Source organism: Scomber japonicus, chromosome 15 (genome assembly GCF_027409825.1).
Source record: "Scomber japonicus isolate fScoJap1 chromosome 15, fScoJap1.pri, whole genome shotgun sequence".
Taxonomy (NCBI): domain Eukaryota; kingdom Metazoa; phylum Chordata; class Actinopteri; order Scombriformes; family Scombridae; genus Scomber; species Scomber japonicus.
Genome location: NC_070592.1, coordinates 24,995,118 through 25,019,678, shown reverse-complemented (window position 1 = coordinate 25,019,678; position 24,561 = coordinate 24,995,118). Strand labels below are relative to the sequence as shown.

At 39.0% G+C, this 24,561-nt stretch overlaps 1 protein-coding gene across 1 annotated transcript in view; it reads left to right on the top strand.

The window, feature by feature from the left end:
* The window catches only part of col22a1 (collagen, type XXII, alpha 1), a 52,147-nt gene that overhangs the window by 7,144 nt on the left and 20,442 nt on the right, over nucleotides 1–24,561 (top strand). Inside the window, exons 4-28 of the mRNA XM_053334536.1 lie at nucleotides 4,722–4,833; nucleotides 5,560–5,683; nucleotides 6,110–6,385; nucleotides 6,537–6,617; nucleotides 10,934–11,053; nucleotides 11,172–11,216; nucleotides 11,329–11,391; nucleotides 11,618–11,656; nucleotides 13,292–13,345; nucleotides 13,450–13,503; nucleotides 13,600–13,653; nucleotides 15,144–15,197; nucleotides 15,292–15,336; nucleotides 17,721–17,774; nucleotides 17,876–17,929; nucleotides 18,470–18,505; nucleotides 19,047–19,076; nucleotides 19,458–19,511; nucleotides 19,695–19,748; nucleotides 22,235–22,288; nucleotides 22,986–23,039; nucleotides 23,184–23,237; nucleotides 23,359–23,412; nucleotides 24,298–24,351; nucleotides 24,475–24,519. Of these exons, the coding sequence (XP_053190511.1) occupies nucleotides 4,722–4,833; nucleotides 5,560–5,683; nucleotides 6,110–6,385; nucleotides 6,537–6,617; nucleotides 10,934–11,053; nucleotides 11,172–11,216; nucleotides 11,329–11,391; nucleotides 11,618–11,656; nucleotides 13,292–13,345; nucleotides 13,450–13,503; nucleotides 13,600–13,653; nucleotides 15,144–15,197; nucleotides 15,292–15,336; nucleotides 17,721–17,774; nucleotides 17,876–17,929; nucleotides 18,470–18,505; nucleotides 19,047–19,076; nucleotides 19,458–19,511; nucleotides 19,695–19,748; nucleotides 22,235–22,288; nucleotides 22,986–23,039; nucleotides 23,184–23,237; nucleotides 23,359–23,412; nucleotides 24,298–24,351; nucleotides 24,475–24,519 (1,718 nt within the window). The remainder of the gene's footprint in view (nucleotides 1–4,721; nucleotides 4,834–5,559; nucleotides 5,684–6,109; nucleotides 6,386–6,536; nucleotides 6,618–10,933; nucleotides 11,054–11,171; nucleotides 11,217–11,328; nucleotides 11,392–11,617; nucleotides 11,657–13,291; nucleotides 13,346–13,449; nucleotides 13,504–13,599; nucleotides 13,654–15,143; nucleotides 15,198–15,291; nucleotides 15,337–17,720; nucleotides 17,775–17,875; nucleotides 17,930–18,469; nucleotides 18,506–19,046; nucleotides 19,077–19,457; nucleotides 19,512–19,694; nucleotides 19,749–22,234; nucleotides 22,289–22,985; nucleotides 23,040–23,183; nucleotides 23,238–23,358; nucleotides 23,413–24,297; nucleotides 24,352–24,474; nucleotides 24,520–24,561) is intronic.

Genomic DNA, 24,561 nt, shown 5'->3' with positions numbered 1-24,561 from the left:
TACTGTAGAAATATAATAATGGCATCAATCTCCTCATCAAACTGTCAAGAAGAAAGTAAATAAGCCTACTTCCCAAAATGTCAGACTGTTCCCTTGAGGAAGTGAAATTGTCACAGGCCTTTAATCAAGTTCAGTGGTTGAACTAGTCCTCTACCAAGCAAAGCGCGTGACTAGTCCTCCATCATTTGAGGTTTTTTGTTTCATACATTCCAAGCTGCTGTATTGAAGTTTTCTCAGAACTCCTGAATAACGTTTATCCAGAAAGGTCGGATGTTGTTATAAGAGTGTCTTTTGGGGATCTGAGTTCCTGTCTGTCTCCCACCCACATCCATCACACTAAGAGAAAAAACAGATGCAAAGGCATGACTGTTGGGGCTCCTGCTATGTTGAACTTTGTGGAAAGAGAGATGTTCGACAAGTGAAAGCAGTGTTTTACAATTTCTGACTTTAACAAATTTGGCTAGCACAGTGGCACCTGGTAATCTCTGCCTAAACAAAGGGTCAACTCATATGGGCTTTTGAGTTCAAATTACATTTTGTCTTGTACCTGTCGATGGACTCCTTTGTGCCAGCACCCAGTTATTTTTTCACCAAAAAAAAAGGAGTCTGTGAGGGTTGATTGGCCAGTGAGCCCAGTCCTGGAACAAGGGAGCAGTTCGTTCTCATGTGCAACCTTAATAACAAACAGACAAAGAGGGCCGGTAAAATGTAATAGATTTTTTGACGGTCCACCGGCCCACTGATGCAGAGGCCCACTGGGATTTGTCCTGGTATGCCCAATGTTCATTACACCACTGGTCTGCTGTATCCCTACCATTGCTTTAAAGCAGTGTTTCTCAACTTTTTCACATTAAGGACCCCTAAACTGACATAAATTAGACCATGGACCCCCATTTGATAAGATTTTGTCCAATGGTATTAGATTTTTGCTTGTTCATGTTTTATCACATAAAGTATATGAAACACATGACCAATATAGTCACACATTCTGTCATTGTGTTACATATGGATAGAATTAGAGTGAAAATGAATTGTTATGTTTGCCTGGGACTCCCTTAAACCCCATCAAGGACCCCTGGGGGTCACTTTGAGAACCACTGCTTTAAATAATAGTTCAAAGATTGATGCCACTACTAATTAGTATAAATTAGTTGTTAGTAATTAGTAAATGTTCGTGTGTAAGCAGCATTTTAATCATCAGTATTAGAAAAAGTGCTTTACTGGTTTATATACGTATATATATAGACTTACTTTATACTTTTATTTGTTGGATAGTTCACCTTACATTTTGTAATTGTATTTTTTGATCACGTCTTATTCTGCACACAGCATTGTTATATCACAAACTGATACATTGTTTGACTTTCTCACCTTCTCCAAATACATTGCTCCAGGCTAAAGTGATGTTTTGGTCAAAGTGGAAGACCATCCAATTGGCAATGATTTGTCATTATAGAGTGTGTGGTTCTGATCAGAGGTGACAGCATCACTTCACACTGCTGAGACACATTATCACAGCCTCACCATTGGGCAAGTGCTAATTATGTGGTTATGCTTTTCCCCCAAACTGCAAAGGAATTGGAACAAACTTTAGATAAATTGCTGAAACCCACTCATGTTGTCTTTAGCAGATGTACCATTTTGTCAGATGTGCTGTAAGCACCCGAATTGGAATAAATCCTTTGGGCTGTATTTTGTTTGTCTTTGCAAGTCAGATCCAAAATCAAAGTCATGCTCCACTGGAGAATTATATGAGAAAATCCTTTTTTTAACTGCAAGCTATGTTATTGAGGAGTAGACCATAAATATACACTAACTCATCTATATTCCATTTCCATTTAGCTACAGTAGCAGCACCACAAATGAAATGGTACTCCCAAAAGTGTTACTATAATCACTTACTTACTGTCGTGATGTAAGATTTCTAATTTACAAATAGATTTCTATACCATAATGGTACCAACAGTATGATCCAGGTACCACAAGTAGTACAAATAGTAAGGAGGCAAAAATCTAGTTTTCATTCTACTATAGATGTTGATACAGTGAGAGAAAGTATTAGAATGATTATTGATTTTCTCTCTGCAGTACAAATAGCACTGACAGTTATGTCATATGATCAGATTTACTGTAGGAGACAAAACCTGCATTGGGCCCCTCATAGGGCAAAGTGTTATCAAACAGCAGTCTGAGGTCTAAAGCTCCATGACATGACAAAGATGTCTGGGGTTTTCCAAGCTGCAGTAATTCTGTAAATGTGGCATTGCCTGAAGAAATACATTGTCAAACTTACTGAGTAAAGTACATGTTTTTCAGTTTGTGGCTGAGCACATAGAGATTTTCTCTACGTACGGAGATGCACTAGACAAACAGTATTTATCGTCACTACACCAGCAGCTCCTGTAGGCTTATAATTACACAACAAATGTGCTCTAAACTCTCTCTACACTGGTGCTGAGAGAGTGTAATTCTCCGTGAGAAATGTCAAGACTATTTGCCACTGATTGTGATTTGACAGCCAAGAGACCTGTGGTTTGAGTCAGACTTGTGTTTATCATGGGCTGTCTAGTCGGACCCCTCAGGGTACTGAGCACACACAAGAGGCTGCAGAGTGTCTTTGCGGCTCTGCATTCGCTATCTACTGCACGAATGCTGCCATCTGCTCTGATCAAAAGAATGCTGTGTGTGTGTATTCGCCTTTCCCAGTCAGTGAACTCATCTGGCTTTTCCCGCAGATCACCCCATTGGTCGTTTTTGGCTGTCCAAAATAACTTTTTGGGTTGATTATACGCTATCCACTGCCAGTCCAAATTACAGCTCTGCACTGAGATGGCCCCCAAACAGCCACAGAAACGGCGCGGTGAGCGTATGTGCATGATGCAAGCATGGGGACAGAAAGAATCGTGGCCAGCAGAACTCACAGCTGCATGACTTGCTTGAGAACCCCTACGGCAAGACTGATAACCAGCAAAACATGAGTTTTGAACCTAGCACAACCAAGGCTCAAAATGTAGAGGTAAAGCAGAATTAGAAAGCATTAGTCGCTTTACTCATTTACTTAAGTGTTATTTAGCAAAAGTGCTTTCAGATTATCCACTTGAGAACATGCTGAGGGGCTTGTGCATCCACTTGTATCACTCATTGCTCATGGTATAATTGCTGAAATTGAAACATTTTGAACTTTAAAGACAGTACAGGTACCATTAGAGGATGAAGCTACAAAGTTTTAGTTGGTCTGACTTTTACAGCACTTACATAGCCCAGGTATGTCTGAGACAATAATGGTTCTAAATTATAAGATGGTCAAAGATCAGCAAAGATCAAAGACAGAAAGCATGTTGCTGTTTCTATTATAACAACAAAACTGTGCTGACAAAATAAAACAATTACTATGAAATTAAAAAATATATATAATTGCAGTGTAACCAAAAAAGTGACAAAAGTTCAGACTTCCAAGTTAGAAAAGAGGAATTGGATTATTTCAAATTGAAGCCTTGGTAGCTGTTATGTAGGAAGTCTAAAGTAAAGATCAAGCATATGAGATCTGAAATGAAAATGATTACCCGCATCAATGCTAAATTCGATATCAACATCACACATATGATTAAAAACATTACAAGACCCAAGGCAAAATGTAAAAGTTAGTCAAAGAAAAAATGGCACCACCTACTGACCAGTAGAGGTAACTGGCATATTAAAGGGTATCAATGGCATCCAAAATGCAAGTATATGCAACCTTTCCCCCCGTCCTCATAGGACAGAGAAACTCCCTACCCTGAGGCCATAGTAATCTGTTATCCTTACAGTGCATCTGAGACACTTGGTGACTTTTACTGACAGACAGACTAACAGGCTAATGCCCTCAGTTGTTCAGTCTGTTATTACAGCTCCTGTTTTAATGTTATTTTTTACTCTGTTGCTAATGGCACAGCGGCAGCCTGCATCATACCACCTGTTTGCACGCTATTTCTAAAAACATCCACTAAGCTTTCGTAAGACTCTCACATTACCGCATTCATGTTGTGGTGTCCTCTATGAAAGATTAGTGCATTGGTGTTAATATTCCCAACGGAAACCTTACATTTTAGAGATTTTGTTGCACTACTATAGGCTCCCTGTAATATGTTTAGGCTGACCTCATCCTGTTGACTCACTAATGGCACAGTCTGTTTCAGAAGAGCTCTGTCCACACAACATAACCACCAGCTTTCAGTGAGATTTGCTGGACAAACTGGCAGCATTAGTGCAAGTACAAGCTCTGATCCTGCTGGCATCGCCATAGCTACAGCACTTGTTTGTTGTACAAGGGAGTGTCCTTTCTAAACCACCTAAATATGGTCTGTGGTCAGACCACTTCAAATCACACACTACAGGCAACATACACACACGTGCACACACACACACTCAGACTCACACGAGGAGTTTACTAGCGATGGCAACACATTTTTTCCTCTGGCAGAAAATCTAACAAATGTTGAATTGGTACCAAATGGCTCTTTTTTTCCATCAATTTAGTAATACTGTGATTTTCAACTCTTTCCAAAAAGCCACAAACACAGTGGCTGCAGGGTGTGGTGGGACTGACCCAATTAAACCTCAGTATACCCCAAGAAATCTGTCAAAACCATAACTCAACCTCACGACTCGAGAGCCTTGTGTGCTTATTTATGTGTATGAGACTGTCCTGAGTCCAACTAGGCTATTTAACTGTGTTGCTGCAGGCTTCGACTTAATGGACTACTTCAATGTGAGGGATATTCTGGGAACCAGAGTTGACGAAGGCCAAAGTTCTTATGTGCGCCTTGGCACCATGCCCATTGTACAGCAAACAGAGTAAGTGACCATCAAATTATACTGCAAAAAGTACACATGTCAAAACATTTTTAAGGATTTCACTTACTTAAAATAGCGGTAATTAGATTAGACACAGCTTTATGTAGGAACATATACCACGGAAGTACAATATCTCCCAAAGTTATAATGAAAAATGCAAAATGTGGAAAAGAGAAGATTAGATTTTGATAATGGGGACCCATCCTTGTTGATACTGTGCTTCAGTGGTGATCCAAATGATCGAAAGACAGTTAATATGCAGGGGATCTGTGGTTAGGGGGTTCTGGGGCAGTGGTAATTCCGCCTTCTTCAAAGGAACAAAAATTGACCACAAAATGTTACATTTCAATATTGATGATTTCAAATTTAAATACATTTTGGGCAAAATTACACACAGTTTTAGCTGATCAGTATAGATACAAATAATTTTAAAAACCACACAGTAGCTCAACATATTCACAAGAAACTATGCAAAATGTACCACATAATAAAATGTTCATATATTTTCAGCATTTTATCAAGATAATAGGCACCCCAAACATCTATTTCTTAAAAGGAATGGAAAGTAGGAACAGTGGCTATTAAAAATTGTTGTTAGGGGAAACATGGTCTATGTTTAAGTTTAGGTTTGAACTATTACTGTATGTGGTCCCTGTGTGTTAATCACATGTCTGTAAAATAAAGTACAGTTTATGTTAACAATAACAATGTGCTTCTCTTCCACAGGGATGTGTTTCCTCAGGGATTGCCAGATGAATATGCCTTTGTGACAACATTCAAATTCAGGAAAACCTCAAGACGTGAAGATTGGTACCTCTGGCAGGTTTTCGACAAATATGGAATCCCACAGGTGGGTCAGCCAAATGTAAATAGTATTAAATGTGACTATTATAAGTCCAGTAACAAGGTCAACCCATGCCTGTTTGGCTCCTTTCTAAATTATTGGGTCTTAAATATACAAATATGTCCTTCTCAAGCCACCTAGATTGCTGGTAATCCTTTTCAAAATTTCAAATATTTTTGATTCAAATTGAAACATTGCAACATAATTTAAAAATGTATCACTGTATAGCTTTTTTGTTCTAAAACGGACCAATTCTATGTCACACAACGAGGACTTTGTGTCTTATTTTGGCTTAATATACCTCTTTAATTTTCCTCCACTGTGAGAACACAAACTTTAGATTAAACTTACTTCTCTGTATGTTGTCTTGAACCAGGCTGCCCATATTTTTCAGCTCCTACTGTTAACATTATCTTGCCTGTGACTTGTCAGGTGTCTATCCGTCTGGATGGTGAGAACAAGGCGGTGGAATACAATGCTGTCGGACTGACAAAGGATGCTGTCAGAGCTGTGTTCAAGAGCCCTGAAGTTGACAACCTGTTTGACCGCAACTGGCACAAGATTGCCCTCAGTGTGGAGGCCAAGTCTGTGTCTCTGTACCTGGACTGCAAGCACATCCAAACTCTGCCAATTGGAGATAGGGAGGACATTGATATCCAGGGGAAGACAGTCATTGGGAAGAGGCTGTATGACAGTGTGCCAATAGATGTAAGTCTAAACCTGCATTGATAAATATACAATATCAATTTCATTATATCCTCTAATCTGGAAATGTAATGTGTGTAAGCCAAGGCACAGTTTTAAAATGGATCTTTCCATCAATGATCAATGATGTGTCTGTCTATGTGTGACCATACAGTTTGACCTCCAGAGGATGATGATCTATTGTGATTCCAAGCATGCAGAGCTTGAAACCTGCTGTGATCTACCCAATGGACCTGTGAGTACTATAGAGCTACTGCCTTTACCCTCTAGTGTATGTGAAATCAAGCTTTTGGTTATTATAAACACTACAATGCCACAAATCTTGTCACATCTGGCACCACAATAGAGATCACTAAAGATTTAGTTTTGCAAATATCGCAATATGCAGTATTAACATGGATTAAAAAAGAGAGTAGCATAAAAAAGATTTTTTCTAATTAGGTTACTTTAACAAAGTAAACTTTCTTGTCTTTATCTCAAGATGGTCTCTAATTTAGAAACACTGACTTTTAGCTTGAAATAAAGAAGTTTACATGAAATGTCCATTATGGCACAAGCTTAATTTCCCAATGCAACTGAATAGGGAACAGGTTTCCACAATAGTACTTGTCAGAATTGCTCACAACAAGGCAATGATGGTTAGCTTCTAGCTAAGCTACAATATTTTCCAGCTGTAACATTGAGTAAAATAGTTTTCAGTTAAAAGAGCATATGCATCAACCAATTATATTGCTCAAGACAGCAAAGTCTTACATTTAATTGAATAGTTTAACATTTTGTGAAATACATGTTTAGTCTCTGCTGGTTGTATACGAGAAAGAGTAATAAGTGACCTTGATTGCAGTTCAAGGTGTCCTCTCAACAGATTTTTCTATGCAATACTGTGAATTACCACTATGAAAATGTGCTGGCAAGACAGAGCAGTGTAGCCATATCCAGTTCTTATAATACATCCATGGCTTGGCGGCTGTTAAGATCTTAAATTGCACCAAATAGAAATGAGTGTGTTTAAGGATTATTCATAATAAAGGTTGATGGCCATGCAAATTACAGTTTCCTTGGAAAAACCACTAAACAGGAGCACAAGAGACCCAAGAACCCAAGAAAAATGGGTGTGCAATTTTCAATGTCTTTGAATCAGAAATTGTATTAAGTTTATATGCTGTCACACTGGCTGAAGATGAACATTTTTCAGCTATTATTTTTGGTTTGTAATAGTAATCGTGTATTGAAACTAGTATTTTAAACCTGGTTGGAACCATTTCATTTTGACACATATTAAGGGTTACTAAGCCCATACACTCTCTGTTCATAGAGTAGGTTTAGACCAAAGAGCAAGGGCAGTGCCACTGTCCATATTGGAGGTGCTTCCAATGATATGTCCAGAGGCAACACAGTGAGGGCTGTGGCAAAGTCCTATGACATTTGACCTTGTATCACTTCAAGCAGGAGAAAGACAGGGAACAGCTGCTCCAATTGCAGGCTACAGTCAAGCTAGTAGGGTTTTCTCAGTGGGGCAAGGGATCAAGTTGGTGGGGTACCTGAAGGACGGATCAGGCCTGTATTATGGGTTGTTTCCTGAAGAGATTAAGTAAAATAGAGAGAGAGAGAGAGAGAGAGGGAGAGAGAGAGAGAGAGAGAGAGAGAGAGAGAGAGAGAGAGAGAGAGTGTGTGCGCCAGATATTCCTCATGTTGTGGGTCCGTAAATCTGTTTATAGTCATGTTGTGGTGACTTAACTCCTTCATAGGGACATACAGTATAAGACTGAATTAAATTAAACTCATCTAATTAATGTCACAATACATTCATTTTGTAGCCTAGCCTCTTTCATAAACCAAAAAACCAAGCACATAGACACATTTTAACTTGTCTTCCAACTATCTGTGGCATGTGATCTTAAATGCCCAGCTTCATAGAGTGCCAATGAGATGGCAGGGCCAGATTGGCTTACTGGCTTTCTTAAGAGGCATTCTACGCTTTCCCACATTCCCCAGGCTACAAGCTTTGCCAGAGCCACAAGCTTTAACCAAACCAATATGAAATGGTTCTTCAGTAATCTGGAAGAGGTCACGGAGAGATATGGTTTGAGAGCAAAAGACATACCGAATGCAGATGAAACTGGTGTAAGTATGGTCAAGAATCCTGGCATGGTACTGCCAAGATGGGGTGCCAAACCGGTGCCAATAAAAAACTTTGTCAGAGATGGACCACCTGGATTGGTTAGAAAGAAGATTTCTTTATCCTCCTTTGCCAATTTCAAGCTCACACAACATCCAGCTCTCAAGTGTTACTAATTCTGGACAACCATGGCTCCCATCTGTCACTGAAGGGGATTGATTTTTGTAAGATATGGCATTATACTCTTATCTTTCTCCCTTCATTGTTCATATACACCTAAGCCTCCAGACCACAGTGTTTATGGTCTGCTGAAGAAAAATATCAACCACTTCCAAGAAAAATAGATGGAGACACCCTGGGCGCACCATTAGCATCTATGACCTCCCGGGAATAGTGAGTAATGCCTTGCCACTGGCTGCCACCACTACAAATGCCCAAGCAGACTCCAGGTGCTCAGATTCCCCGCTCAGGAATCTGGGATATTTTCTACAACCAGGAATATCTCTCCTCATGTGTCACCAACTGCAGGCCCGTCGCAACAGGACAGGCAAACCAAGCAATTGCCTTGGGCCCCGAGCTGGCCGGGGGCCCCCAGACAACGCCTGGTTATGAATTGAATGCAACGACAAACTGTGTGCGCGTCCCTAAATGCTGTGATGGTCAATGCAGGAAAGTACAGCGACATTGTTATCGGAATCCCCCTCAAGGGCCCCCCCCACAGTTGCTAGCTCAGTGGCTAACTCCGTTGTTAGCTCGGCGGCTAACTCGGCTGCTAGCTCGGCTGCTAACTCGGCGGCTAACTCGGCGACTAACTTGGCTTCCCAGACCATGTAGCCACCTGCCCATTTGACATGCTGAACTAACTGTCCATGCCCAACACAGCCCAAAACCTCTGCCTCAGAGTCTACACCTCTGCCCCAGACTCTGCCTTCATCTCAGGCTCTTCTGATATGGGCACTTCTATCTCAGACTCCTCTGCTCCAGGATCCTTCAATAGTTTCTGCCTATAGAACTTATCTTTTCAACCCAAGGACTTTGTGCCCCTTCAACCTCACCATCAGGACAATCATCTGAGGTTTCCGCTCACCTGTCACAATCAGACCTCATCCAAAAGCTTTCGTATTCAAAGAAAGTGTCAAGAAAAGGAAAAGAACCACAGCAGTCCTAAAAGATACACCTGTCTGAAAATATTTGCAGCTCGAGAGTGCAAAAGGAAACTTAATTTCATTGAAACCAAACCCAAATCAAAGAAGAAGAAGGTAAATAACAAAAGAAAAGATTATTAGGAGACTGAAGAGGGGGCATTCTGTTTTTCTATGCCTGGAGAGCCACTCCAGATCAAGGGAGGTTTTGATTACCAGTGTATCATGCCGCTCCTGGGCACAGATGGGAGTAAATACTATTTTTGCCACAACTGTGAAAGCAACTGAGACGTGCCCTGCCAACCTCACTTGAGAAAATAATAAGAATAAGATAAGATAATCAGCGTTCTTCCATTAGTTTTAACTCCCACGCTTTGTGTTGGGGGCACAATTGTATTTTATCAGTTGTCAGTTTTCCAGTTTTGTTTGTTTTAAATAACTGTTAGTTATAGTTCTTTTTCTACATGTATTAGAGATATATTTAGCTGGTTAGGAGCATTGGAAATTCTATGTATTACGCAGTTGATATGTTTTTGGTAAAATGGTTTGTGACTCACTTCATTTTGTTGTGAACTACACTGACTTTTTGAGGAGGAAAACATTTTTTTGAGTGTTTCTGTAATCATAACTTGTTTTAATGTAACAGTTTTAGTTAAACAGAATTAATTGTTGAATATCTAAACGTTGATGAGAGGAAACCTCGTTTTTGTGTGATTTATTAGAAATAGTTTTTACAATTGTATAATTATGTGATTAATTCTACTGTTTTAATTCAGCGTGTTTAATGGATATTACATAGTTTTAACTAGATGAAGACACTCCCTTGAAGACACCCACACCACATTCTTTGGAGTTTATTGTGATGCTTGGTATTTATATGATGGTTTACGAGTGTAACCCATATGCTGTTTCAATCAACCTTGCACATTGGGGCAGATAATAAAACACAGCTTGTCTTTTTAAAAATATCTGTTTAATTTAGCTGAAGAGGTATTGGTTAGTATATTCTTGAAGTTTGGACAAAGCTAGGCTAGCTGTTTCCTCCTTCTTCCATCATTCTTCTAAACCTAACCAATAGCCTTGTGTCTTCAGCTATGTGTTTGATGTATAGGCGTGGGAGCGGTTTTGATGTACCGAAATGTCCAAATGTTCCTTCCTTGTGAGTTTAGAGCCATATATTGCCAAGTCAGAGCAGTTTGATCCTGCCACTGTCTGATTAGTCTGATCAGTCATACTATCATGGCATTATTTTTTTGACAATCACTGTTTGCTTACATTTTATTGTTCCAGTGCCCTAAGAAAGTTGTGACAGAGGCCCCACCTCTGCAGATCCCTACTCCAACACCTACAAGCGTGGAGCAGAAGAGAGGCCCTCAAGCAGCCAACTGCTCCTGTCCCCCTGGAGAGAAGGTAAAGCCTATCACCTGGTTCTTACCAGACTTTATCCCTGCCTATTATTTCCACGGATGAGCAGGAATCTTTTTGTTAATGGCTTTTTGAAAGACGTCTATATGTTCATTTCTCACAGGGAGAGGCTGGTGCATCTGGCGATGCAGGTCCCAAGGGTGAAAAGGTCATCTACCACTGACTTTAAGCAGTAGATTGTGTGTGACAAACCATTTCAGTTTCATTGTGTTTCAAAGCTGTTCTATGTTTTTATTGTGTGAACATGCCTACCTTTACAGGGTGACACTGGCCCTCAGGGCACCATCGGACAGACTGGCCTCAGAGGACAAAAAGGAGAAACTGTATGAAAATTTAAAACGACCACGTTTACAAGAGTAGTTTCTTTTTAATGGAAAGGAAAAATATAATAAGAATAATAGCTACTTAATTGACTTATTTAAATTTATTGGTAGATATAAAATAAAACACAATTCAATCATTTCAGATGGCATGCCTTCCACCTATGATCTCTTCTGCTTTTCTTCCCGCCTCGATAATAATTAATCTGTATCGATTAATTATTTGCAGGGCAAAGTATTCTCTGTCAAAGGTGACAGGGGTGAAAAGGTAAGTAAACCTGCCTTTCATGATGCTGCATGGGTATTGTCTTAACCCATACACGTTTGTCTCTGTCCATATTGCATGTATTTCTCAGAAAAAATTATTGTAATTTCTTCCTTATAATAATATATTTTCATATCTTTCATTCTAACTATATATTTCTCTGGTTTTCCATCCCATGATTTTACATGTTTTACGTCTTTTCTGTCAGGGAGTGGCCAGAAAAATGCTTATAGCTGTTATTGTCAGAATTACAGGACTGGTTACCACAGAAAATGTGTAGCAGAGAGGGCAGGCCTACGCAGACGCCCACCCAGTCTGTTCAAATCACAGCCTCTGAGCTGCCTGGCAGTGCCAGCTGGGAGTCTCACAGTATAATTTATTCCTAGAGACAAAATCCTCAGCATGCATCATTCGAGCTGTCCAGAGAATGACACTTAAAATGGCCACAAGAGGTCTGGAGGAACAGACATACATCGTCTCACTTTTCTTTCATCTTATCTACTTTGGCTGTTATAGTCTAGAGAATGCATCTTTAAATCCATTTATATAATAAAGGTGCAAATACCTGACTATGTTCTCATTTTATAAAAAACTGTACGGAGCTCTCTCTTTTTGATGACAGCAATGCAGTACTCATTTCATGATAAATGTATTTTCACTTTGTAGCTGTTGCTGCTGAAAACTTCACTGCTTTGATAAAACTGCATTAAATCAAACTTTAATGCCGAGCATCCCCGTTGCTTTTCTATTTCTTACTTTTTGCATGAGTCTGTCTTCACTGTCTGCCAGAGACGACTGCAATCCGTTGTTGTAAACCTGATGCAAAAACATGAAGTAAGCCTACCCTGCCCTGTGGTTAAAAATGGCAAAGTCGGTCATCGAGTCGCGTGGGGTGAAAGTGAATTCATCCCGCTTTGATAGTCTCTAATTGCATTCTAGCCGACTAGAACAGGCAATTCCCAACGTAGCTGTGTTGTTATAGATAATGTCTCTTTCATTGTAGGGCACAGCAGAGGAGGGCCCTCTCTCCTAATCTCAGTGATGAAAGAAATGACGTGTGCTAAAATGATATAAGCTCCTAAAATAATTAAAGGGTAACCTTCTGTGACTTGTAAAGTGGTTTATGAAGCAGAGGGAAGTCTTGCGGTGGGCAACAGTGTAATTTAACAGTCATTACTTTTCACTCAGTCCAGTTTTCAAATTCCAAGGGATTCCTTGGCACAGCAGATGACATCAGTGAACAAACCAAAAGTCAAGACTCTGAGGACAATGGGAAGCCATTGTTCCTTAAGTCTCTGGTTGGGCGTGAGACAGTTGACAGTTGTTAGCATATTCTGGCTCCCAAGCCTTTACTCAAAAGTGTTATTGTTTATGTCCATGTCTGTAACTCTTTGTGTTCTGTGTGTAATTTTAACCTCTGTGTTTTATCCAAATCTCCACGTTGTATGTGTTTTTGAAATTAAGACCTCATCTCTAACACTTTGTTCTCCATTAATCCTCCAACCACCATGTACTAAACCATGTTCTGTGTTGCTAACAGGTTTTGACAGCACGCCATTGTCGCCAACATTACTGGCCATCATTGCATGCTTGTGTACTGCAGCGCAGTCAAAGTAAATAAATGCTTTCTGTTTACAGGGTGATACAGGCACATTAGGGTTGACAGGTGCTCCTGGACAAAAAGGAGAGAAGGTGTGACACTTGTGGACCTGGACATGTGTTGGATTTGGTTTTATGTTTTAAGTATGAAAAGTTCACTTACTAGTACTAATTATGTGTTTCTAATTGTCCAACAGGGACTTGGCGGTGTGCCAGGCATTGATGGGTTACCTGGAGACAAAGGAGACAAAGTAAGACATATATCTCTTTATATTCCAGCATAATTCCAGTCTTGTGCTTTGTTAGGTAACTAATGTGTGTTTTCATCTGTTTCTTTTTCTTTGTAGGGTGCATCAGGACAGGCTGGTAAACCAGGGCTGCCAGGTCCAGCTGGACAAAAGGTGTGTGACTGTGTTCCAATTTTTAATCCACTCATGAGTCAGTGCACATGCCTTTGGCTCACTGTAGAGGGATTTTAAAATAACTTGGTTTGGAAAAAAGAAACATAACTTTAGCCATTCTGTTTTTGGCAGTGATCTCAGTGAAGCACTTGTACTGTTAAGTGGGCGTACGTATATTTTCATGGACAATTACCTCTCATTGTTTTATCGATTTCCTGTGAAAAAAGGGGGCCAGTTTGGTTAACTTTCCGTTGGATTCAGCACATGGGGAAGAGCCAGGGAAGGTTGGGAGAGTAGGAAGAGGATGAGGAGTGCTGGCTCTGGTTTGGCCAGTGGACCGTGAGAGGCTAGTGGAGCCAGGACTGGAGGGAGCAATTACCCCTTTTTGATAAAATAACATCATAATAATAGAAATACAAAAACAGTGAAGTACTACTTTCAGAACAGAGTGGAAAGTCTGCACATGAAGGATTGTGAGAAAGTACTTCTAACCTAGGCTGGGATATAAAAGGCCTAGTATTATTATTATTTGACCATAGTTAGGTTAGGTAGTGTTGGCTAATCTGCAGTATTTGTTACATACACTGTATGCACACACTGTTTTTCTCAGTAGCTGGTAGTAACCCTACAACAGTAGAGGGGGTTGAATATTGGAACTACATTCATCAAGTGGCTCCAAATGAATGCTGGTGTAGTTATGTGTCTGCTGGATATGTAGCTAGACAAACAAATTAAAATAGAAGCAAACAACTGCAATGAATGCAGATTTAAGATTAGACTAATTATTTTGTTAGTAGGCTGTTAGCCAACCTCTGGAGGATAGAAAATCAATTGTGTCTCATAGTACAGTATATCAAAATGAATCCCTTCTTCCAAGCAATACATCTGTTAATGCTCTGATTAAACTAACAACAGTAAATGCACACCTATCAAAGCTGTTTTACTGTAGAGCAACAGAGCAACATACAGAAGAGGCCAAAAAACACAGAAAAGGTATTTCACCCCCCCACCCCACCCCCCACCCCAGGGCCCTTAGCTACTAAAATCACACCATCAGTACTGGAGTGTGTGATTTGTGTGTCCATAGATTTATTCTTAAAATTCAAAGAGAAAAAAAGTGTTGCAAGTGTTTTCGTATTCAAATGAATTAACATTTGTTGGGAATTTATCAGTAAGGCCAAAAGTTATTGCTACGCTTTCGTTATTCATTGCATGAAAAAAGAAAAGTGATAAAAGCAACTTAATATTTGAAGATAGATTCCAACATGAGAACAGAGTGAAAGTGAGGTCAGAGGTCAAAGTTCAAGGTTCCCCCATGTGGTGGTCTCTTGTCACTTACAGCTGCTGTTTCCTTTTTGGGGTTTCGGTTTTCGTCGGTCAAATGTATTACGTTGACTCAGCAGGTCCCCAGCTGGCCTTGAGTACATCAATGAATCAGCAACACATCAGTGACACTCCTTAATTATAATGCACTCTATTATACTATATAGGGATTTCAAGGGGATGCAGGAACTCCCGGTGCACCAGGACTGTCAGGTGTCGCTGTGAGTATAATCTGATTATTTAAGATCTGATATTGATACATTATATTGATTGATATTTGAGATTTTATTATGATGTTGCTTTGTGTTGTCATAGGGTGAATCAGGTGTTAAAGGTGAAAAGGGAAGTCCAGGTGCCAAGGTAAGTAACTCTGTAATGTCTTTTTGGATTAATAAGGTTTTTTTAAGCAGATCTCAATGCTTCACATTCACACAGTTCCTCATGTTCCTCTTTCTTTCTGCTCTAGTTGTTGTTCAGAACACAGCTCCACTGTAGCAAATAGGGGTTCAACATCTTACTCAAGGGCACTTGAGGAGAATTACTTCCTGTTCATGTTTTCCCAGCATGTCCTGGGATTTGAACCGTAATGTCATGTCAAGTTTAACCTGTACAAAACACGGTTCATACTGCAAATCCTAATGACAGGGTTAACTCAGAGACAGAGAAAGAGAGACCATTCTTCTCAGAGGAGCTGAGAACTGAGGGGCGTAATTGCGTAAACAGATGTGGCTTCCTTGATTCACTCTCCACACTTCCTGTCTGGAATTGTGTGGGGGTGTTTGGCTTAAAATGCAGCTCATGTAGGCCTACTGAAGCTTTGTGGATGTCTGAAGTTTCATCAGAGCTGCTAAACACCTTCCTTCTTCCGCCTTCACAGTGATGCTAGACTGCTAATAAATCAGTTAAATGCATAAACAAGGGATTTCAGCCAAAGTCATATGACATTTATTGTTGCTTTATATGTCAGGATGTTCTCCTGATCATGACTTCAAAGAGTAACGGATCAAGTAACCAGAGCTGGAAATTACAGTTGAAATCTTTTTATCATGCTGTAATGTCAACTTTCATTTAAAGTCAAATGACTAAAATAAACTTTTAGTAGAATGCAATACACACAGATTCAGTTCACTGATTACTTTACCATATGACATGAGGATGTGTAGCAGGTTGTGGGCATACTGAAACTCCATTCAAACCTGCTGATGCCAGTGCTTTAACAGGTTCAGAGCTGTCTGTCTATCAGTCAGTCAGTCAGTTAGCAATTTCCTGTAGGTGAAAGCTGGAAAAGTACTTGCCCCAGTAAAGTGATAAAGGGACTTTGTGGTTTAGATCAGGCACCTGGGGATGAAGCCAGGGCGGTTTTACCTGACTACTCAAAGCCAGAGATGTGTTCTGGCTCTTTTCTTTATCTGCCATCAGTGGAAGTACAGTAGTATTCAGATTCTTTACTTAAGTAAAAGTGCCAATGCAGCAAGGTGAAAATACTCCATTACAAGTTAAAGTCCTGCATGAAAAACCCTACTTTAAAAAAGTATTATGAGCTTGATGTAGTTTTACATTAAAAGTAGTGGTTTGGTCCATCTGATTGATATATTATTAAACATGACATCATTAGATTATTAATAGTGAAATATCAGTGTTAGAGCAGCATGTTACTGTTGTAGCTGCTAGAGGTGGAGCTAGTTTCAATTACTTTAGTCCAGTGGGACCAACCTAGGGGTCAGCAGATAAATCTGAGAGGTAGTGAGATGATTAATGTGAGAGGAAAAGGTTACACAGTTCTGATACACAAATGTGTTTTCAGTTTTTGGAATTTTTCTCTAATCTTTGATTTTTGCTGAAATAGTGGATCATTTGAACATTTATTGAAATGAAAGCATGTGAGAAGTTTAAAGGGAAAATACACTAATTGGTGGAGCTATTAACAACTGAAATCTGAAATGTGAACCTGATTACACACTGCTTTTTGTAAGATGTGAGAAGGTTGGAAACCACTGGTTTCATCTTTAATTATGTGTTGTATTTTAAAAGCTTCTTATATTATCCATTGTGTCCAATCTTCTTCTGAAAAGCAACTAAAGCTGTCAAATAAATGTAGTGGGGTGGAATTACCAAGTGGCATCAAATGGAAAGTACAGTACAAGTAAAGTACAAATACCTCAAAATTGTACTTATGTACAGGGCTTGATTAAATGTAAGTAATTGACAGCTATCCAGATTGTTGCTCATGCTAACTATACAACTACACACACAGTAGATCTTTCATAAAAATACCTAACATACACAGGGTGTTTAGATTCACAAACCTAAAAGTTTTCATGAGCTGTCCACTGTTCAACTGGCATTTACAGTATTTATATAAAATGACCTGGATGATTATTTAAAGGGACACTTCGGTCATTTATTGTGGGGCTTCAATAAAGTCAGAGGTCTTGTGAAGGAAAGGTTTTTAAAAATAATGGTCAAAGTGGAAGCAGTAGCAGGAGTATTGGTCAAACTCCCAAAACACAATAAACTAACCCAGATGACATCACCACCATTATATTTTTGGACTTTATAAAGCTGGCTTTAAAGCCAGCGACGCATTTATTTGTTCTCAAAGGCCAAGGTGGACAGTACTACTGGTTAAGGAATAAACTGATTTTCCAATGTAAAATCATTGCAATGCCCCCTAATCTTTATATTGATTATATTTCACAGTGTAGAATATGTTTGACTTTGTTTCTTCTACACTTTCATTTTAGGGACAGGTCGGTTTGGACGGATTTCCTGGAAAACCTGGTGTTCCTGGGAAAGACGTAAGTTTTGAAAGTCTGTTGCTCTCCAACAGATCTCATATATTAACATTCTGTGGTGAGTCATCATTGTATTAATGAAACTTTTGTCTGAAATTGATTAGGGTTTGAAAGGACTGGTTGGGGCACCCGGGGCCGGCGGAATAAAAGGCACAAAGGTATCAACCCCTCTTGTTGCTGTATGCAAAACACCCTGTTCACTTGATTAGAAGCAATTCAAAGAAGATATTGCTGTAAGCATAATGTTATTAAGCCACACTGATATAAATCATTTCAAAGAGGTATCATCAGTTTCCCAAGGTTCTGTCTGTACTCTCCAGACATTCCTCAGTCGCCTTTTTGTACCATCAAAGTCAGCCTACTCGTTTGTCTGAGAAAAATAAAATGTAGAGTTCATTTGTCTGTCTATAATTAGTGACTTTGATGATTGTTCCAGTGGTGCACTCATACATATACCACACCCATATGCATGCACAAGGATGCACGCTTACACTCATATGCACACATGTATTGCTTTAGTACTTCAGCCACAAGTTTCACTTTCCTTTAAGCCCACAGTGCAGTAAGTACACACACGTGTCAGCATTTAAATTATGGTCATTGCCATGTCATTATCTTATTCCCTAAAGGGCTTTGCGCTTTAAAAGTCTCTTGATTTTAATGACAGCGTTTTTATTCTCATGTGAACTTTGCCACAGGGCGAGAGAGGCCTTCCTGGATTACCTGGGGATGTGGTAAGTACCGAAATATAGACTAAATGGGTATAAGAACTATGAATTACATTCCTAGGCAGGCGTGTTTAGTGATGATGAAGTTAGTGGAATGATGGAGTGAGAAAGGTTAATACAAGTTATTTAAAATAAATCATATAAGTCAAGGTTATTGTACATTTGAAATATGATCACTTCTTTTACGGATTTTATTAACACATCATTACATCCAAGATTCACCTACTGACCTTGTGCTTTAACAGGAAGCACTTTATTACACGGCGCTGTTCTCCAGACACAAGAAACCAAAATTGTGAGGCTTAGTCCATTGGCAGGAAATGAATTAGTCATTTTACTATTTTTTCAAGCAAATATGACAAACATTATGCTTCTAGCTTCTCAAATATGCTATGAAACACTAGCAGTGCTACATGGGTGAGATGAGGGTTTATCAGTCTTGCACGTGGCTCGATTTCTTCACACTGATTACAACAAGTAGCACAATGACTTTGACAATGATATATAGATTATTACCCTAATATTCATCTTTTTCATTTGATTTCAGTATCAACAAGACGGCTTAAGGGGAGACACGGTGAGTGATTGATGAATAATGGAGTGACTGATCATGTTTTATAAGGATGTCTCTGCTTAATAGTGTTAATTACTATGAAGTATAATTAATTACTATATATTTTGTGTTGAAATGCTTAAGTAGATACTTAATGTGTTTTTGAACTTCATTGAAATACTGTATATTGACCACCAGGGACACAAAGACAACTACATAGAGAGTATTGATGTAGTTTACTTTGTCTATCTAGCATGGCAGGGTAATTGGCAACTGTTATGAATTTAAAGGGAAGTGAATTTGTCACATAACTAATAAAGTTTATATGATCACAGTCATATCAAGCACTGTAGTAATTGAATTTTATGTATACTGCTCTAATGTAATGTATTTGACCTCTTTCAGGGAGAACCTGGACCTGCTGGGCCTCCAGGGGCTGATGGCCCCCCAGGGCCTGCTGTAAGGATCATGATTTATTACTTCCTTCCTTCATATTTCTTCTTTCCTGTTATCTTAGCTTCTGGAAAAGTTTATTATTGTGAAAAAGCCACCTGTTCAGATGCATGTATTGCAGAGTTGTTCATGAAGACGCCAGGTGTGCTGTATGAACTGTAGCTGACTGTTCACATTTTACTCCCAAAGGGTCCTCCTGGTCTTCAAGGTTTACCTGGTGAGCCTGGAGAGTTTGGCCAGAGGGTAAGAATCCCAGTTTGATAGAAAAACTGTCTGAAGATTGCCTCCCAACATTTCTTTTCATTTTTGAGCCTCCTTTAAATACTGATTATTTAAAGGAGACTCAAAAACCTTCAAGTTTCTGTAATCATAAAAAAAATCAACTCTTATGTCAAAATAAGGAGAAATGATACACCAAGTATTTTCTTTGCACAAGATAATCCTGTTGGGATAATGAGAAATATGTTCATGCATGGAGTGTTGGGAATTCTTCTTTTCTATACTGCTTAGTCTGACTATATAGACTGGAAAACAAGCAAACAAAAAGCAGTGTTTTCTTATCTCTCGCTGGTGAATTTGGACTAAAATTAGATAATGTTGCCTCTAGAGATGCTCTTGTAGAACAAAAACTCTCATTATTCAGTCACTAATTGGAAATGTATGCTGTAACCTCATGGCTATGTGTATCATATTCCAATGGGATTATTTAGAATGAAGAAAACAAATATTTACTTTTCATGTTAATCAGAGCTTTGTGTTATCACTGCTAGTAGAAAGCAAAGTGCCTCTAGACAAGCTGTCCCTTGTCTATCATATCTTTTTCTTTCCGTCTCTCTCCACACTGGCCCCATCACACAGCAGTCTGTAATTAAATCAGACACAGTAGTTCTCCATAATTTGTTCTTTCAAAACATTAGCAAAGACTGTGACCTCCTCTTTAGCCCCTTCTCTACTGGGAGCAATTAACTTTTCATCAGCAATATGTTGGAATCAACTCAGTTAGACAGCAGAGCCAAGCCAAGCCTCCTCTGGCCATGAATGGAAGACTTTCAACCAGCAGAATGAACTTTGTACTCAGCTAGACAAGTTTCCCTGAGATCGTGGGAGTTTATCAACATGAATAAAAGCGATTATATTGTGTTGAGATTCCATAATATGTAGAAAATCACCCTCTGTGTAGCTTTACTTTTATTTTCTATGGCTGGAGGTCCCGCTAAAGCATTTTGCAGCCCCATGAGATGCTTCTCAAGTAAATGCTACAAAAAACAGGCAAATAGAGAAGAGCTTGACCTATTTCCGTGGTCCAGGGTTGTTATAACTCAGCTGAGGATGCACAGGGAGAGTGTGTGTGTGCTTGTGTGTGTGTGTGTGTGTGTGTGTGTGTGTGTGTGTGTGTGTGTGTGTGTGTGTGTGGAGGGGGGGGGGTTGGGGGGGGGGGTGATAATGGGTGGTCTCCACTTCTGCCAGAACTGATAGAGTTGGCTGAATGGTTGAGTTGCTATAGATTGAGCTGCTCTCACCTCCAGAGCAGCAAAAGCTCTCATCAGTCGCCTGTGTCACCACTGCTGAGGCCTGTCTATTCACCTTTATTCTGATAGGACAGCCGAGGGCAGCCTAAGCCTGAATGTGGACAGTCTTAAAGGGCCGCATAAGATAGCATCAACAGACTGTATGAAGAAAAATAAGTGGATAAATTGAAATAGCCAGGGTTGTGGCCCGCTGTTTAGAGACTCAACCCAACTTTTAGCTTTGTTGCCATTTTAACCAGTTTAAAAAATACAAACAAACAAACAACAACTTTATCTTGGCTTGAGGGATTAAATGTAGGCTTATCTCATGAGTTATTTTACTTTTTAAATGTGTGTTTTTGTTTTTTTTGCTTAACCAAACCAAATGAATGATATACATTAGCTATAGCCAGAGATTTTTCTAGTTTTTTCTTTTTCTCCTTTATGAATTGGAAATGGATTTAGCTGCTGCCTCATTTATTAAGTGACTGGCTAAATTACTAAGAGGTTGGTTCTCCAAAATGTTTTTTATTTTATCTTTATTTTTTAGTTACAGATAACAGCTGAGGAGAATCTGTAGATATCGTGTAAATTCAGTCTTAGCTTAAAGGTTAGCTAATGCTAGTTGTTTTTATCTCACCAGCTAGTTTAAAGTTTCTCTTCCTGTGTGAGTGTGCAGTGCTGGCCAACACAAACATTTTTGAAGAAATGAAATGAATGTACAGTAAAGGCATTTTTTATGGTTTAAAATGTTAAAACAAAGTATATAATTGTAGCTACATTGTTTGCCATTGTAGGACAGAGCTGCACAATAATACAATTTAACTTAGAATTTGCCTCTATTTCATCATTTGTATCAGATTACATAGTTCTTTCCACCAAACTTACTAAGTAAATTTATGTAAATTAAGTTTGACTATTTAATTTACCAGACTTAAGGTTAATACTCTCCATGCTGCCAGTTCTGGTGAAGAAATGCTACAGTAAATCCCTGTGAAATAATACTCTGAAAATACTGGAATCAGTTTAAAAATGTCTAAGTTTTTATCTGTACAAAGTTAACCCCACTAAGGTTTCTAAAAAACCCAAATTCCTAATAGATCCAATAGGGAGGATGACCTGAGAGTCGTTAATGGTTTCTATGGCCTAAGTGGCTGGCCTTGCTGTATTCATTAAATGTTTAATAATTAAAATTTAATTTAATTAACTGCTGTCTTTCAGGGAAAGAAAGGTGAAAGCGGCTTGCCTGGAGTGGATGGACTACCTGGACCTCCTGTAAGGACAATTTCAATTTCATAGCATGCAACCATGAGCACAAACATTCATTATACAAGTCACTCACTTGTTGGAAAAGACCTTTAGTTTATGTACAGCTCATGTCAGAGTACCTCAATGACCTCTCAAGGATAAGTGAAGAGAATTCATTAGTGTTTTAATTGTGTAGGCTGCTCAATATTTAATTTGACCCACATAGTATAATATTACTGCTCTCTCAAAGGTGTCTTCACTGTTTGTTTTAATAGAGGGCAAATAAACTGGCTAGATTAAAACCAACAGGTTATGCCAGTTAATTTTCTAAATTGCTCCCTGGAGCAAAATAGAAATACACCTGTTTTCAAGTGGTGTCCAAGGTTGAGTGAGCTGTAAACACTGTCATAATAGCCCCATCTAGTGGTTATCTGCTTGTACTGACACTGATGTTTACTCAATCTAATGGAAGTGTGGGAAAATCTGAATATTTGTTAGGAACATTTTTGGAAATAACATATTTATAACATATTTATTGGCAAAGTCTTTCTATTATATGTAAATACAGCCACATTTATAAATAAAAATACTGATATGTAAAAGTATAAAAAGAGGGAAACACAGAGAGGCAGTACAGTGTGTTTATTTGCTGCATGTATGAGATTATGATCAAGTGATACAAATTTTCACTTTTTTATGATTATTTTTATTTTTTATTTTGCAGGGACCTCAGGGTCCACCTGGGTCACCAGGAAACCAAGGACACACTGGACCACCTGTAAGAGACTGCAAAGAGAAATCAAGACACAACAATTATTCCTAACAAATGTGTTTACTTTCTGCTGTACAGTATGGCAGCAACAAACTGTCTATTACTGAATGTTAAGTATGTTAAAAACACACTTCATCTTACATTATGAAGGGTCTACCTGGTGAAATTGGATTCTCGGGCAAACCCGGAGAGCCTGGAAAACCTGTGAGTTTCTGTTTTATCCTCAAATAAAAACATGTTCTAGATTAAATTTGTACTCATAGGTGTTCAAACTTTGTTTTGTCATGTCACTGTTTATATCACTAAATTTCACTGATCTTCAAAGGGTCTTCCTGGTAAAGATGGTCTGGACGGTCTTCCTGGGAATGACGGTGCTATGGTCAGTATGACCTTTTTTTTTTTAAACAGTAATGCTTGCAGTGACTGTTTATCTTTTAAGGAAGCACTTCAAAGCTGCACAAACAGGTTTTCTTTAAATGAAAAATGTATAAAGGTGAAAGGTTTTGCTTGTAATGATTAACCTACAGTTGCCACCTGATTCTGCTGGTCCCCTCAGGTCCACAGAGTATTTTAATATTTTTCAGCTCATTGTTATGACAAAATTACAGCTGTAGTTTAATCTCACCAATCTCATTGACCTTGCTTCTGGCTGCAGCAAACAGTTGTTGTTCAGGAAAAGGGCTGATAAACCCACTGTATTACCTGTCCTACCTGCCCAGCACCAGGCAACTGTTTGTTAACATGGTAGGTCTAACAACTCTAATAACAAGTGTTCAGCTTCCTCGAAATGGCCAAAAGAAGGATGTGACCACTGCAATGTCTGCCGCTATGAATCTACAAGTCATAGGCTAGCAAGAATGGAAAACTTTTGCTTTATCTAGAAAAATGTCAGATTGTACATAATGTAGTATATGCCAAAGAAATAAAATGTGTTAAGATAAGAATATTTTACTGGGAAACACCAACTAGCCTTTTCCCAGATCTTTTAGGTACTGTCTCTAATTTGTTTGGCAACTGATATATGAATCAAGTGTTTGACTATGATGTCTGATTATCAGTCTAAACAGTTACCAGTATAAGCAATAATCTTTGCTTGCTGTGTAACTTTTGGTCCCCGAGCAGAACTAACACTTATTAAAGTTCATTTAAATTGTAAGAGTTGAAATATAATGATTTGGTTCATTGTTGGCAGGAGTACCCGGCAAATTTGTCTGGTAAACACAAGAAAGTATGACATCTAAAATGAAATCTTGTGTCCCTGAAGGGGCCCAGGGGAGAGCGTGGAACAGATGGTTTTCCTGGCAAATCCGGGCCTAAGGTACTGTGACTTAATCTACTCCGAAACTGGACACTACTGAAGACGTGCGCACTTCATGAGATAGTGTGTATATTTTCCATATGCAAATCTGATATTTTAACGGCTATGTGTTCTTCTCTCCAGGGTGATGATGGGCCTCCTGGACCAAGAGGACCTCCAGGGGAGAGAGTAGGTCCACTACTTTTGACTTTTCTTTAGTTTGTTAAGATA